The sequence below is a fragment of the Apis florea genome, unplaced genomic scaffold, assembly GCF_048593485.1.
Source record: "Apis florea isolate Af1SG1 unplaced genomic scaffold, ASM4859348v1 contig_3036_pilon, whole genome shotgun sequence".
Taxonomy (NCBI): Eukaryota; Metazoa; Arthropoda; class Insecta; order Hymenoptera; family Apidae; genus Apis; species Apis florea.
This window is the reverse complement of record NW_028256694.1, coordinates 1,417,360-1,429,716: the sequence shown is the minus strand read 5'-3', so window position 1 is coordinate 1,429,716 and position 12,357 is coordinate 1,417,360. Positions and strand designations below refer to the sequence as shown.

The following is a 12,357-nucleotide window of genomic DNA, read 5'->3' as shown; positions in this document are numbered from 1 at the left end:
ATTTTATGGAAATAATAAAAAAAACTATGATATAATATGATTTTTTTGATTTTATAGATATAGAACAAATTCAAGGAAGACCCGGTTTTTATCAGCAACGTAATATAACATTAAATCACAATGGATCCAATCAATATTCATCTAATACAAACTGGCATAGACAGAGTGTTGATCTTAATCAAGGTATTTAGAAAAATTCTTTATGTATATGTGGAAGATCCCTTTTGTTTATTGTATGTCATTGTTTTGTAGAGTTAGCACCTCCCTTGCCATCAAGTGCTCCTCCACCAACCAGAATAGCTCAATGGGGTGTTCCTCATGATTCTGGTTAGTCATTGTTAATTGTTTATCAACAATTTATTCTTCTATGTTTTATTCAATCTTCCATTTGTTTTTATCCTGTATTTTCTTATCCTGAAGTCTTCCTAATATTTAACATATATTATATGAATTCAATTAAAAATATAAATTCTTTGTATTAATAATTGCTATGTACAAAAATTAATATAAGAAAATAAATATGTTGCAGCTTATGGAAACGTTCCCATAAATTCCAGACAGGTAATCAATATCATTTATATTATTTATATTTTTTTATTCAAGAAAATATATTTATTAAAGATAAAAAAATAGATTAATTAGATAAAAAAAAACATACTCGTTTATAAGTTATAAAGATTTTTGATATAATATTATAAATAATATTATCATTATCATAACAATGTTAATGCATTTGTTATAGGGTATGCAGCAAAATAATTCCTTCACAGGTAGACCAGTATCTTTACCAGCATACGTGGATCCTCCAACAATTCCACAAAATTCTCAAACTCTCTCAAATATAGATAGTAGAAGAGCTAGCGAAAGTGGATCAGAAAGTGAACATAGCGTTGGTAGTAATCGCAAAGATCGCGATTACAAACGAAGTTCTGTATTAAGCAATTTATTTGGCAGACGTAAGAAACCTCAATCGTAACCCTAGTGACGATAATATTTACGCTTTACAGAATTTAATATATCTGTAATAAGCGTACAAATTTTTACGGAACAAAAAAAAAAAAATAAAATCCCTTCAAATTAGGAAAAAAGTTTATATGTTACTTTTGTAGCATAAAATATGAAAAAATTCACACAAAATTTGTGTATTATACAAATTTTATTTTCTCGATCGCATTATTTAATAACGCGTTGAACTAATGTACAAAAAAAAAGGCTATATACAAACTATAACGCGAACAAAGAAAAAATACTTTATTCAAATAGTTAATGAAGTTACAATTTGACTTAATTTGAAAACAATATATTATATTATGAACATATATATCTTAAAGTTTTTTTTTCTTAAAAAATTAATTCCCTGATATTAATTTTCATACAATAAAAAAATATATAATAATTTAAATTTAATGGGACCATTTTTGTTGGATGAAATTTAAAAGTTGCTCTTATTATAATCTTCTGAAAAATCATATGGCATGTTCAATTCAAATATTAAATCAAAAGTTATCATATATATAAATGAATAATTTGTATCTTCATATTATTTATCTTAAAATGTGCAAATGTACATTTATATATCAGGGATTGAAAAATATTAAGACAAAAAAAAAAGAAACAATCATTGAACAAAGAATTTTTAAAAAATTATTATTATATAAAGATTGATTTTCCATTTTGGAAAAATCTATTATGCAACATATAAATTTTATAATGACAAGAATTTATTATTATAGTTACTATGATTGTTAAATTGTTTCATAAATTTCTTTAGATGCACCATAAAGCTACAAAGGACAGAATTATGCTAGAATTATACCTTACACGCGATGAATGTTATTGAATTTATTTAAAGTGTGTACCTGACTTTAAGAGGAATGTTGAAATGTATGGAAGAGGAATATGCAATTGCGTGAATAATGTAAGGTTTAAGTTTTATAAATATCAGTAATATATGTTGCAAATAATTATATATTTGAAAATGCCTGTTCAGGACCAATGATCTTATAATTTAATTAAAATGCCAGAAATATGTATACATATTTTTTGAAAAAATCAAGAAACCGTCTTAAAGTTTAATGATTATACCATTTTTTTTTTTTTATAGTAAAATAATGTTACAATGTGTAAAGTGTATTTAATATTACATAAAGATTAATTATATATATTATGTAGACTGTAAGAGTTATTATAATTAAGTACATAGAACATCACTTTTTGCGCTAAAATATCACTGAGATCGAGAAAAAAATTATACAAATAAAAAAAAATTTAAATTGATGAATTATATTTTTAAAATCCCAATAATTATTATTACAAAATTGATTAAACGTTTTTTTAGATTATGCTTAGAATTAATAATAAATTAATATAATGCAATAATACATTATTGCACTGAATATATTGAATATATCTTATTAATTAACATCATATTAACAGATCTTATTTTAGAATGCAAAATTCGTTGCATTTAGTGCTATGTTATGTTAAATTGAAATTAGTTAAGTATTTTCTAATATTAAACAACATTTTCTTTCTGTAATAGTTTAATATATACATATATTTATTTGGCATTATCTCTATTTTACATAAAAATATAATTGCAAAACTAAATATCAATAGATCAAAAGAAAATTACAAAAAAAATAAGATATCTTTATTCCAATAAAAAATATTATAATAAAAAAAAAAAGAGATCAATTACACAAATGCTAAAGATATAATTTGAGTACATCAAAAATACTTATGTTGCAAAGAATTTTACAGATTTTTATGTTTACTTACTATATAAATTAAACTTAATAAAGCTTAAAATAAGTCTCAAATGCAACAATAGTAATAACAACAAATAATTTAAATTCTACGAAATAAAATAAAATTTCTTAAAAATGTTCAATATTCAGTAATATTTATAATGAAATTATCACATTCATTAGTTAAAAAAAAAAAAATTAACTTTATAATGATATCATTAGTAATTTACACTAAAAAAAAATTCATATTTTTAATCATAAATAATAAAAATTGATCTGTTTTCAATAAGAATGAGTTTATGTAATATAACCGGCAACAGACAGGTCACAATAAAATGGGGTATATTGTTAGTTACTAATAATCATCATGGCAATGGATACGTTAATAATTACACAATGGTTGGTGGTTGAAGAACAGCTGGTGCCCGTCTGACTTTTAGCGCTTCTGGACTTATGGCGCGCACCTGCTTTGTGATCTGATCATAGTCATATGTGACAGCCAATCCACCCTCCGAGTTCGTTTTTCTTGTGTATTCTTTATTCTGAGACAAGTTTATATTTTTTTGTCTGTCTGTCGTAGGTGTATTACTATAAAATGCATCTGCAGCAATACTACCCTCTTCTTCTTCTTGACGATATTGTCTACTTTTTAATCTTAACACTGAATACACAGCAATGGATATTAAAAGAAGAAGAAACAATAATCCTACTGCAGCTGCTGCTGCAATTACTCTCATCTCCGTTGGATCACGAATAATTAACTTGATATTAGTGGAATCTCTGCCTTTTTCACTTTCTACTAACAAGGTATATATTCTAGCATCCTCCGTTTGGAGATCTTTGATTACCAATTTTGCCCAATAGCAATTTGTTGGTATTTCGTTTTCTTTGATATGCTCTAACGATAATGCTTCATATTTTGGATGAATACTTTCACCTGAACAAAGAAAAAGAGTAATTGACGAATAATTAATGATACTCTTTGTAAATTTAATTTCTTCTTATTTTTAGAGAAGAAAAAAAGATCGATTAAATCTTTTTCCAAATTCTAATATCTCCATCAAAGGATTCATTGATAAGTACATATCGAATTTAATATTTACCAGCTCTGATATGTGAGCTTCCCCATTGCCAAGCAACGAGTCTAGGTGGTGGTCTCGAACAGAAACGAGATTTCAAAATATGTTCCGGTTCGCCAGCCCATCCTAGCGACTCGTAAATGCCCTTTCCACCGGAAGAAGGCCTCGCCTGGATCTCAGGAGGTCCGGTTACGTGAAGCATATAACGAGCCTCGCTGGGCATTTCTCTCCGCACTCCGTTGATCACGTTGAATGCCACACATCGATATTCTCCTTCGTCGGACCACATTACATTCTCCAAACGCAATCGTTTACCACCATCTTTGGTCTGCAATGGATTCTCGATGGCCTCTGTTACGCCACCACGAAGATGCATCCATCGGTATTGAGGTGGAGGATTTGCCTCAAAGTCTGTACACTCAAAAGGTTCTAAACTTGTACCGAGTAGAGTAGTCTCTTCGAATTTTTTAATGGTATTATTATGAGCAGGATCTTCTGAATTTAACCTCGGTCCATCTAAAAAATAAAAAATTTAAACAATAGATTTAAAATGATACATTCTTTATGGATATTTAAAGGAAAATAGAATTTATCATTTAGAAAAATTCTAAGTGAAAAAAGACTGCAAAAGAAATCATAATTTCTAAAATTGATTGAAACAGAGAGAAATTTAATAACTGTTTCAATTTAAGCAAATCATGATACCATTAATAAGTGACAAACAAATGTTCTATCATTGCTCTATCTTTTCCTTCTTCGAAAAGCGGTTAAGACATAAAGAATGGCCATTAGTCAAGGAAAGTAGTCAAATTGACGTGTTCTCATAACTGATCACGGTTATTGTTCACGAAGGGGAAAAAAAAAAAAAAAATAACACAGTAAAAGTCGGACTACGAACATTGTACATCCAGCCTGTAGTTAGCCGCGGTGCTTTCACCAATAATGTTGACCGCCTTGCAAGAATAGAGACCAGCGTCGTTTCTCTTGACCGGCTCGAATCTTAGCTCGGAGCCGGTCATCGTGCCGTTCTGCTGCGTTCTGTTTAGCATCAACGTTACTATGTTGCTTGTTACCGCGATGGGAGCTGAATCCTTGAACCACTTGATCGTTCCGCTGGGATTGCCGTCCGCGAAGCATTTCAGGCTCATAAAACTGGCCGAATCCTCAAGGGCTGAAACTAGAAGTCGTGGCTTCGTCTCTAATCTCACTTCAGGAGAATCTGAAAATTAATATCCAATTTAACAATAATTTCTTTTTAAGAGAGAATAAAAAATATAGTTAATTTTTTTGATTTTGTATATAAAATTTATGAGATTTTAACAGAGATACGATGCAAAACGCATTTCTTGATAATTTCTAAAATAAAGAGATTAGAAATCCATCCTTGGAAATCTTGTATAATCCTGATATAGAACTATTACTTTTCATATACAATATTCTTAAAAAAAAATACAAATTCGTCGAATCATCTTCTTAATTTCAATTGCTAAAAATTATCGTTCAACTTTTATTTTATTGAAGGAATTATCATCATTGCTCATCGTGTACATCATTTCATCAAGAGCTTTCCGAATCTATTCACTAAAATAGTTAAAAGTGAAGTGTAGCGTGAATTACAAACGCAGTTGTTTCCATTCTGTATAAATAGAAACTTGTCTATATATTTGTACAAAAGTAAGCGAAATATACATACAATGCACATCCAATCGTGTTTCCGCAGAAGCTGGAACGATGCTGGATGGATGCATCGTGATGCACTGAATCGGCAGACCATGGTTCTCCCTTTGTCCACGAACTCGGAGAAGGCTGTGGGCCGCTGAAGTTTTAGGACTGTCCACTTCCGTTGCATTTGTTTGTTCTCTCAATGGTTCTATTTCGTCTCCTCCTATATACCTGTATAAAAGAACAAATAATTAATATCTCTATTTTATTAATTTCTATTTTACACTTTAATAAAATAGAAATGTTCTGTTCTTATTAGAAAACTTTTTTGCAGATATATTTTTTTACCTATATAAAAGTCTCAGAAGAGTCTTCAAAAACAGAAATAAGAGAAAGGAAAATTATAATCAAGCAGAAATTAATTAAATTCAATACACAAAATTTTGTCACTATATCTAAACAGCAATTACGTTCAAGTTTCCGGAAAGCCATTTAGAAATTTCTCACGAATACCGATATTCAAGGTTTATACCCTTTCTAGAATGATTCACGGGGCGACTATGCCTGCAGCTAGTTTCTCCGCTTCTACAACTACAATCTGCATAATTACGATTGCCACTGTATCTTCAGTGCAACGAAGCAAAGGGAATGAGACAGAGAGTAAAGGAAAAAATATAAGAAAAAGACAAAATAGACAGCATGCCTATTAAAGGTTGTAAAAGAATCGCTGGAAGCTTGCTCCGTTACAATAGTCAACATAATTTCTACGAATGCAAGACAAAGTGTGAAATTAGGTACTGTTCTGGTGCTTTCTTCCTTCCATATTCGATTCATTTCTGCGAGAAAAACATAAGCATCTTGCTAACATAAGCATCTATTATGTAAGTAGTTGTAGAGCAAGTGTGTTCGCTCTTTTGCAGGCGTTGATGTCACAAAAGATATGGAAAATAGCAAAAAACTATGAATTGATTTGAATAAAAATTTAATCAAAAGAGAAATTTGATTAGTGTTTGAAACTTTTTTAATTTAATAGAAAAAAAAAAATAAAATATTTAAAATTTTTTTGCTTGTTTTGGATATATTGTGTTTTATTTTTATTTTAGGAAAAAAATTGTTATAAATTTCACTATTTTAAAAAAATTCGTTTCTGAAAATGAATTTTAAAAAAAAAAAAGAATATTTTTTCTTTTTTTTTTCAAGCAAGTATTTGAGAGATATAATTCCATGAAAAATGAAACGGATCGGATTCGATTCACGGACAATTACCAGTGAAACTTGTCCTCCATTTGTACGATTTCCTCTTTCAACTAAATCGTTTGCGCTTTCTAAGTATCGATTAATGATCTTTTAACAATAAGACTATAGAACTATAGAAAATTCCTTCTTTCCATAAAGAGAAACAATACAATTATGATTCCACATATCCAATTACAATCAATTAACTATGTTTTTCGACTTGGAAGTTATGTGAGTTTCTAATTTTATTAATATAACTTTTATATTAAAGGCAATGAAATAAAATATACGATAATTTATAATCCGCAATTACGATAATTTATCATCTTAAAGTCAGATGAGAATGTGTTTACACCGCATGTAACACGTGCATTCACAAATGCCAGGGGATCGTGGAAATTGTAACGCTGCTCATGCAAACGTGATGATCAGTATAGAGTGAGTTTTATGTTATAAGAATTTAGATGAGGTGTGGCTAACTGATCACTAGACCATGACATAAAAAAAGTTGCTGGCAAACTTCTCTGCTGCATAAATACCGCATTATAGCTTCTTATTTCATCTATTGCCTTTGTGAATTGCGTTTTTTTTGCATCTCTTGATGAAACTGTATTTTCATGAAAGTAGAAAATCTGTGAAGATAAAGAATCGGTGTCTAGTCACAGAAACGAGGAAACTTTTTAGAAAATTTTTCTTGTTGCTCTTGAAATATTCTACGATCTGATTGATCTATGATAAAACAGAATTACATTAATTTAATTCTTGTGGTTTATCAATATCCCTTATTAATCTTTTTATGTAAATTTATTTATAAAAGATAATAATATAATTTCACTTACAGTTAGCATAACTCTAAATGAAAGTAGTTGCAAAAACAATAGGAATTTAGTGAATACCGTTGTACAAGTGTTTTGTTGTTGAGTACAATTAAAATGAACCTAACGAGAGGACGAAAAATGAATCGACAAATCATTTTTATGATCAAATTGCTATTTATAAACTTTAGAATTTAAAAAACGAAATCTTAATGATTTTTAAATATACCATATATATATATATATTGAAATAATTATGTGTGCATTAAATTTACCCTTTGAAAAGAAATTAACTAGACTCACCATTTGATAAGGGCCGGTGGGTTTCCATATCTTGATACACAGGAAATGGTAACTTCCTGACCTTCCCTTAAAGTCAGGGCGGAATTTAAAATTGTCCCTCCGTACTCCAACCGTGGCTTTCGGGGTTTTACTGAAATTCATACAGAGAAAAGATATTTCATAATAACAAAAATAAAAGAGCAACTTTAAATCTCTTCTTTTAATGATTGTATATAAAAATTTTTTCATATTTTCATTTCACTTTCATTCTTTCATTCTTTCTTTTCATATTCACATCAATTATAAATAAAAATTTTCATAATTTACTAAAAAATTATACACATTAATATTCATATAATAATTTCCATGATTTTTCAATCATGTAAATTATAGTTATTGTATTACAATACACATATATAAATATTGGATTTGTAAATTCAATTTGGCAGAAAATTGTGCCGAATTAACGCGAAATTTTGTTGCAAAAATGCAATGGGAAAAAGAAAAATAGAACTAGTTGCAGTCGCGTTACATCATATCGTGGCCGTGTTTAGTAAATTTCAAGCACCGCCAAATCTACATCGTTCCATTGAGAAGGCGTCAGAATCTGATTAGCCATACACATGATTCGTCAAGGATCACTCACGGCGAGGAAAGCGATATTTCTCTACCGACGTAAAAATGCAACGTTGCGTTAAAACTAAGTGTACACACTTATTTTACGCTTTAACGTTTCGCGGAACGTTGGAGATCACAGTAATCTCTTTTGATTTCATAATTGCCACTTAAGTGTATATTACATTAATATGCGATCCATTAGAAACAGTAATTTTAACCGTGTTTTTAAGAAGAAAAATTGGTTTACCGGGTTAATATAAACTTGAAGTAATTTCCCAGACATAGATTTTCGTTAGAAAAAGCAGGCAATCTGTTCCTCTTTTTTTTTTTTTTTGGAAAGAGGGCTATTTTAAGATGATAATATCGTGCACGCTGGTATCGAAGATTCTTAAGTGGGTAAAAAAATTCTTGGCCCGATACAAGTCTGGGAAATTTAGTCGGTAGTCGTTTGATACAGTGAAGAGGAAGTTTTTTTCAAAGCATATAACATGATATTATTCATATGGCATTAGAGACCAGTGAATATAAAAAAGAATTTTAAACATTCTAGGAAATCAGAGATTTTCTTCGGTATCTGGTGTTTTATATTAATGAGAGAACAAATACTGAAAATAAATTAGAAACACAAAATATTAGAAAAAAAATATTTGAAATAAATTAAAAAAAAAAAAAGAAAAGAAACAAATAAGTGAAAAAATTAATTAAAAAAACATGAAATAATTAATAAATAAATTAAGTAACAACTATAAAAAAAAAGAGATTATAAGAATATCATAAAAATATAATTTTTATATATTTTATATGGAAGATTCAATTGTTACAAACTTGCGAGAACATAAGAATTAAGTATCCCTCTAGTGGCGATTGATCATAATCCTATTATTAAATATCGAATAATTCATTTTAAAAATTATTCAAAGTTCATCAATTATTTACTCATCAAAAAAATCTTACCTCTAACTAAAAGACGAGATGGTAAAGAGGTTAGTGCATCCTGTCGTGTGAAATCGCCAGAAGTAACCTGACATTCCCAATACCCGTCATCGAAATCAAGGGAAGCTCTTCTGATAAGGAGGGTGCAATCACTACCACGTCCACTGGCCCATTCGTATTTATCTGGATGCATACCTACTGGCTTCCGGTCTTTTTGCCAAATACACTGACCTCGTTTGTCTTGCACTCTGCATCGTAATTGCACATCATCACCGGAGGAAACTTCTTGATATAATGCTGGAGTCTCTGCGAATCTTTGCTCAGCATTAATGAGAACAATGATTATAAATATGATCACAGTAATGCTTTGAAAATAAATGAAGTTCATTTTGAAGATCGTAATTAGATATAAGTATCAGTACTTTTTAGAATTTTGTTTTTAAAAATTTTATTGTATATTTACATATAATATATTAGCTTTGATCCTTTGGAATACTCATTATCGATAATACTTTGACACTTGTTTTTAGTATCGATTCTACTTCGAGATGAATTTCTTATTATAGAATATTATTGTATTTTGTTAGAATAAGTTCGTTGTAAACTGTATCACAAATGACGGTTTTTAAATTCGTTGAAAATAATCGATGTTATATAAAATTATTCGATATCGTATTACAAATCGATCCATGAATCGATTGCTGAGCGTCATAAAAAATTGGCGCCGAACGAAACGAAGATAAAATATTTCGAAAACATAACACGTAACAATATTTATATATTTGTAACAATATTTATATTTCTTTCATAATTAATTAATGATTTTAACTTTTTAAAATATTTGTTTACGAATGAAAACTTTAAAATTTAAATTTTTTAAATCTTCTTTTGATAAAATATTTTCACTACACTTCAGTTTGATGCGAATTTAAAACACAAAATATTAAACACTCGCACAAAATTTAAATGTTATCACATTCAATAAAAATTAATATGTAAATTCAAAATTATAGTTTCGACGGAGACATTAATATTCATAATTGATCTAATAGTTTATAACCAACATCGAGAATCTCTCCGTTGAAGAATATGAGACGAAGTGTGCGTGAACTGTTGTGAAATTCGAATGAAACTCTGTGACAGCATAGAACTTGTAGCGCCATCATCGGTAGTTGACTGAAACATTTTTACATCCCTTATAAAATTCAAATTTTTTTTGCTTTTTTTTACTACGTGAAACAAAATATACGTATAAATTCAAAACATTCTTTAGAAAATACAAATTTTTGAACTTTCATAAATAAAATAACCTGGATTAGATTAAATAATGTTTGATTTCATTAAAACTTTCATAGATTATAACGAGTATCACTTTCATTATCATTTGTAGCGGTAAATTGAATTCTATTTCATATAATTTTTAACACATTTGTTATCTATATGTCACCATAATTCTTACAAATTCTCACTTTTTATCTATTTCATTTATTCCATATTTTTATTTTTATGTCTTTTAAAATTTTAAATAGAAAATTTTGTAAGTCACAATCACAATCATAAATTTAAACGAATAAAATTTTCCGTTAAAAAAAATTAGATTTTCTTTCACAAAACACTTTTTTCTTTTCAAATGTTTTCATAAAAGTAAGTTATGGAATGGAATATTAAGTTGTTGAAAATTATAATTTGAAGAATAGGTGGATCATGCACGGGAAACGAACGATGCCTGAGAAACAAGAAAAGAAAACAGTCTCGTACACAAAATCAAGTATATCTAGGACGTCAGAGTACAATGCTGTAAGCACGTAGTGGAACTGAACCAGAGTTAAAGAACATTCACCGGAGTGGAAGCGGAAGACGGGCCCCAAACGCAGGCCCACGCGTGCGTATCCAACCCTGTCTCCTCTGTTGGCTATCCTTATTATTCGAGCGTGTTATCATTATGCCATGCTATGGCGAGTTTAGCCGCCCATTTGTTCTAGGTACTCTTTATTTTGCGCTTACCTAGCATAAACCATCATCACGCCCTCTTTAATTGATCCCCAAACTTGTCACAATGAAATTTTGGATCTTTGCAAATTGATATTAAATGTAATTTAATCAATAGATACTTTTGATAAGTTTTAAAGGAGGAAGGAGATATGTAACATTTAATGATTTATTGTATTTTTAGATCCACCTACTTTAAAGATTAAAAAGGAATATTTATATCTATTAATCTATTATATAAATTAAGATAAATTACCGATAGAGGTATATCTTATTTTTTATTTCCAAATTTTTTTTAGAAAATAATTTACATCTTATAATTTTACTATTTTGTAATATTATTAAATTATAATAATTAAATTATCATAATAAAATTTCAAGAAGACGATGAATCATTTTATTGTGTAGATAGATATTAATGATAGATGACTGTGCTAATGAGCTGTTAATTGATTTACTCATTCATTTATCCATCTTATCGACATAGTCATTTTGATGAGATTATAATGATTGATATAAACTATTAAAGAAAAATATCGCAAGGATTAATTTATATAATTCATTGTAACTACGAGTTAAATCAATTCTTGAGAAAACGAGTTTTTCCTTATGAGAAAAAATATTGCGAATCCCTTCATTTATAAAAGAATATACGCTACTATGTACTCTTTGCTATTTATTATTTCAATAATAAAATAAATCATTATTTGATTATTTATATTATAAGAAAAGATAATTTAATTCAATTCATTTTAAAAATTATATTTGATATTGAATATGTTTATAATTATTCTACCATAGAAAAGATCTTATACTACAGATTAGATACTGGAATAAACCAATTATGCAATATATTTTTGTGGCCCAAATTTCTGAGACTTTTAAAGACTTATTATTATTTTCATATCATTTGCATTGTTATCAAGATTGCAGAATTTAATCATGGCGGGATTCTGGATATTTATTCTGGCGGGAATTATAAATAACGCAACG

General features: G+C 28.6%; 2 protein-coding genes across 8 annotated transcripts in view; one reads left to right on the top strand and one right to left on the bottom strand.

Annotated features, from left to right (window-relative positions):
• The window catches only part of kst (spectrin beta chain, non-erythrocytic 5 kst), a 46,013-nt gene extending 43,736 nt beyond the window's left edge, over positions 1-2,277 (top strand). For 6 of the 7 annotated variants that reach the window (XM_086908100.1, XM_086908099.1, XM_086908095.1 and 3 more), the window contains 4 exons: positions 58-183; positions 253-327; positions 530-561; positions 743-2,277. In XM_086908100.1, coding sequence (XP_086764226.1) covers positions 58-183; positions 253-327; positions 530-561; positions 743-976 — 467 coding nt within the window. In that variant the 3' untranslated portion in view covers positions 977-2,277. The remainder of the gene's footprint in view (positions 1-57; positions 184-252; positions 328-529; positions 562-742) is intronic. The other variant, XM_086908097.1, reaches the window with a different exon arrangement.
• LOC100864695 (synaptogenesis protein syg-1) lies at positions 1,866-10,201 on the bottom strand. Its single transcript, XM_003698936.4, has 6 exons — positions 9,397-10,201; positions 7,846-7,975; positions 5,523-5,722; positions 4,728-5,048; positions 3,854-4,345; positions 1,866-3,687 (listed from the first exon to the last, which is right to left on the bottom strand). The coding sequence occupies exons 1-6, from the start codon at positions 9,761-9,763 to the stop codon at positions 3,140-3,142; spliced, it is 2,058 nt and encodes a 685-aa protein (XP_003698984.1). The 5' UTR covers positions 9,764-10,201; the 3' UTR covers positions 1,866-3,139.
• Positions 10,202-12,357: the final 2,156 nt, after the last annotated feature.

Coding starts and splice junctions, on each gene's coding strand:
- LOC100864695 (XM_003698936.4), bottom strand. CDS start 9,763: ATGAACTTCATTTATTTTCAAAGCATTACTGTGATCATATTTATAATC. Junction 5,049..5,522: donor AACACGATTGGATGTGCATT/GTATGTATATTT, acceptor ATTAATTTTCAG/ATTCTCCTGAAGTGAGATTA. Junction 4,346..4,727: donor CTACAGGCTGGATGTACAAT/GTTCGTAGTCCG, acceptor TTTATTTTTTAG/ATGGACCGAGGTTAAATTCA.